The 4,468-nt window shown below is 38.5% G+C and overlaps 1 protein-coding gene across 1 annotated transcript; it reads left to right on the forward strand.

The window, feature by feature from the left end:
* Positions 1 to 33: 33 nt before the first annotated feature.
* Positions 34 to 4,303, forward strand: LOC113405424 (titin-like; the record flags this gene model as incomplete). Its single annotated transcript, XM_026646632.1, has 7 exons — positions 34 to 322; positions 1,570 to 1,662; positions 1,784 to 2,066; positions 2,436 to 2,619; positions 3,036 to 3,125; positions 3,226 to 3,493; positions 4,022 to 4,303. Coding segments are annotated over exons 2-7 (1,114 nt in total), but the record flags the coding sequence as incomplete, so codon positions are not given.
* Positions 4,304 to 4,468: the final 165 nt, after the last annotated feature.

Consider the following 4,468-nt stretch of genomic DNA (forward strand, 5'->3'; position numbering starts at 1 on the left):
CTTGATTATTTACTAAAATATTTTCCAATTCCAGAACCACAAAAGCCACCAGTGGTTGACCAACCTCTTAGACCAGTGACAATAGCAGAAGGAGATATTTTGCAGCTCAGCTGCCACGTCCAGGGATCACAGCCAATCAGGATTCAGTGGCTGAAGGCTGGGAGAGAAATAAAAGCTTCAGATAAATGCAACTTTAGCTTTGCTAATGGAACAGCTCTTTTGGAACTCACAGCAGTTACTAAAACTGATGCAGGCGAATATGTGTGCAAAGCTATAAATGTAGCTGGAAGTGACTCTTGCAAGTCAAAAGTGACAGTGAAAGGTATAGTAAAAGAGAGAAATCACGTCTTGTGATGGCAATTTAAACCAAAACTACAATGATCACATCTTTTCTGTGAATTAAGTGGTTCATAACCAAATAGAAAATAACCAGTGTCTTTGTTACTTCATAAAATATTACATAATCTGAAATACTGGCCTTATTGTAGCATTATATTTAATGATAATTAATATAACACCATAAATATGCAAAATATACATTAGGAGGCCTGTGTCAAATGAACAGTAGATCTGCACCCTGAGGGTTTAGAATTTAACCTTGCAGACAAAACAAAGGGTTTGAGGCAAAACCAAGCTGACAGAGTGGGCTTCAGTCTCCAGAGCATGCATGCTCCATGGGGAAGATGAGGGATTAGCTATGTCTTGTAGGACATTACTAAGATAATTTGGTATATTGTCAGTGAGAGTGCTCCATGCCTATGTGGCACCATGAGACACAGCAAAGTCTGGTGTGAGCCAGCCAGAAAGATAGTAGAGTAAGGAAGAAGCACATTAAGAAAGAATTCTTTGCCCAGCTCAGAGGCAGCAGTGCAATTAATTGGGCTGGGCTATCTCAGCTTCAACCCAGACAGAACCCTCACTAAATTGAAGTTAATACAGTTTGGGGATGAGACTCTCTCTCTCTCTCAAATATTTATCCCCCCATCATTATTGCATCTGAGCTCTTCACAGTCATTAACATATTAAGGTAGCATCACCTCTAGAACAGAGGCAGCAATGGGCCTAGAAGTTGCTCAGACACTTTAATCTTCTAGCTAAAACTAAGACACCTTGTAGGCCAGGTCTTTAAGAAATGGGTACCAAAGAGAAGCCCCTTGGTACTGTACTGTGTGGAAGCTGCTGGGTAATAGCTGATGAGAAATTTTGAAAATCAGGCCACTTATTTATGTGCCAAACTGTGGATTTAAGAGCCTAAATTAAAGTAATCCATTTTTGAAAATCCTAAAATCTGATTCTGATGATGTTTACTTCTATGTAAATTTTACATGGTGTGACAGAGATAAGAATAAGCCCTACAGTGTCTGCTTCCATCTTAGGATATCAGATGACAACTTATTGAAAGTCATCAAAAAGTACTTGGCATTTTTTCTTTCACACATGCACCGCATATGCTGCTTTAGTAAATGGATTCAGCTACAATAAAAAATATTCCCATTCAGGGGATTGAAAAAAGTTGTTATGCCTGAAAGTGAGCTGTTCTATTAAACCCTCCTTAAACCTATTTTCCAGAAAAACCAGCAGCTGCACCAGCAGCTAAGAAAACACCAGTGGATGGAAAGCTGTATTTTATCTCAGAGCCTCAGAATCTCAAAGTTATGGAAAGTAAGCTCGTTCTTCCAAAAATATGTCATCTTCTCTATTTGTTGTATTAGTTGTATGATGATATATCCTGCTGTCTTAGACATGTGAAAGATGAGCTTCTTGATTTTGTATTTTTCTATAGAGAGTGTTGCAACGTTTATTGCTAAAGTTGGAGGTGATCCAATCCCAAATGTTAAATGGACTAAGGGAAAGTGGAGACAACTCAACCAGGGAGGTCGTATTATCATCCAGCAGAGGGAAGATGAAGCCAAACTAGAAATAAAGGATGCAACAAAAACCGATTCTGGAATGTACAGATGTGTAGCTTTTAATGAACATGGTGAAATTGAGAGCAGTGCCAACCTACAAGTTGAAGAACGAAGGCAAGAAGTAATTGAAGGAGATCTAAGAGCAAAACTGAAGAGGTAGGCATAAGAATCTTTTCTAGATTTGTCCATAATCTCTACAGTGGGGGATACTTTAATTGTATCTCTGATCAAGATGTAATTATTAGTATTCACAATGTATTGAACAGGTTGACACCAATTATATATTGGCCTTGATCCCATCAAGACTTACTCATACCAATAGTCTTTCAGTAAGCTAAGAATCCCCTTGAGTCATGAGTAGCGAGCACGTATGTGCCTAATAGTTTGTAGGATAAGGCCCCTCCAGCACTAACCTAAAGGCTCGCTCTATACCAAACAATTTTAAGCAGACTTGGTTTCCCAAAGGATCTCTTAGAAAGGAGAAATATTGTGCATGTTTTCTAATTAATCCCCTTACTTAAATAGTACTCCAACCAAAAAGAAGGAAGAGGAGGAAGAGAAGCCCATTGATATCATGGAACTTCTCAAAAATGTTGATCCTAAAGAATATGAGAAGTATGCTCGCATGTATGGAATTACAGATTTCCGTGGCCTCCTGCAAGCCTTTGAGCTGCTAAAGCAAAGCCAAGAGGAAGAAAGTCATAGATTGGTAAGACCTAGTCAGACTGTGGCATTGGGAATGTTAAGAGTAACATGGTTTCTGACAACAGGCTTGATGTCCTAGCTGTGACATTGCTGTATGCATAAGAGATTCAGATTCCAATCCTATCGTGTCTCACTCTCTGAACTCCCAGCATGCTCAAGCACTGGGTGAGACAGTGCCGCTACCAACAGTGACCCTTTTGTCCAAGTAAGTCCTGTCCCCATCTTTTTGTCCAGAGGATCTTGGTGACATGGAACCTGTAAGATGGGCTGGTGAGGAAGTTAAAGTGAGCTATGGGTTTGCAGAAGGTTCAGTTAGAGAGACACACAACTCTCCAGACTTGTTGTGGGGGGGGCAGGATGGATCCTAGCTATTTCCCAATAGTGTTACTTCATGTTAAACCATGTCATGTCTTTCCACAGGAAATTGAGGTAACAGAGAGAGCTCGCAAAGAAGAACAGGAATTTGACGAACTTGTATCATTTATTCAGCAAAGACTCACACAGACAGAGGTGACATGATGGCTTTGACTTGATAGTAAAATATTTAATCACATAATAGGAAGTGTGATCTTGGAATGAAGACTGAACCTTTTAAATTAATATTTTTCAGCCCATCACTCTCATCAGGGATCTTGAAAACCAGACCGTTTTAGCAGATGAGGATGCTATATTTGAATGTGAAATTAAGATTAATTATCCAGAAATCAAACTCTCCTGGTACAAAGGAACTCAAAAATTGGATTCTAGTAACAAGTATGAAATAAAAATTAAAGGTGATCGGCACATACTCAGAATCAGGAACTGCCAACCTGCAGATCAGGGGAATTTCAGAGTTGTCTGTGGTCCACATATTGCTAGTGCAAAGCTAACTGTGATTGGTAAGTGTATTTTTAAAGTTTCTATTTGAAAGTAATTTACACTCTTAATTTAATACTATCTGATGCCTACTAATATATATATATATATTTAACCTGCTAATAGACCCTGCAGTTTAACGGAATCTTAAGTGATTCTGCTTTCAAGGAAGGACGCACATGCCCTCTGATTTGTCAGTTCTCTATCCCAAATGCAAAATCTCAGTGGTATAGAAATGGAAAAGCCATTAAGACAGGAGGGAGATATTCAATACAAGTCTCAGATTTCTTGTCTTTGTTTGCATTTACAACACAATTTTCTTTCTTGATTGTTTTCTAAAATACTTTCCTTTTCAAGCTATGTGTTCATTCTTATCATGCTGCCACCACGTATATCACTGGCTAGTGTAAATTCACATTTTGTAGATATTTCTACCACTCACCACACCCCAAAGTCTGTGCTTTTGATTAGATAGTTCATTCATTTAAGCATTTAATGGATCAGTGCAATTTAGTGTATCATCATGTTTACCCTTTTCTTTGGTTTTATAGAACCACCAAGGATTATAACAAAGCTAGACTCCTCTAGAGTTGTAAAACAGCATGATTTTACTAGATATGAATGCAAAATAGGCGGCTCTCCAGAAATCAAGGTCACTTGGTACAAAGATGAAACTGAAATCCATGATGGTGAAAAATACAGAATGTCCTTCATTGATTCTATGGCAGTCATTGAAATGCATAATCTCCGTGTGGAAGACAGTGGAGACTACATTTGTGAAGCTCGCAATGCAGCGGGTAGTGCAAGCACCAGTACCTCATTAAAAGTGAAAGGTCAGAACTTCTGTCTGTCTGTCTTTCTGTCTATGATTTCTCCACTTTATTTGCAGTTAAAGAGTAAAAATATTATCTTTAGTCAGATAGGTGAATACAAACTTCTCAGAAAACAGGATACATATCTTACCAGTGTGCCATGGCATGAAAGCCATCTCTTATTGT

The sequence above is a fragment of the Terrapene carolina genome, unplaced genomic scaffold (genome assembly GCF_002925995.2).
Source record: "Terrapene carolina triunguis isolate 2854851 unplaced genomic scaffold, T_m_triunguis-2.0 Scaffold36116, whole genome shotgun sequence".
NCBI classification, from domain to species: domain Eukaryota; kingdom Metazoa; phylum Chordata; order Testudines; family Emydidae; genus Terrapene; species Terrapene triunguis.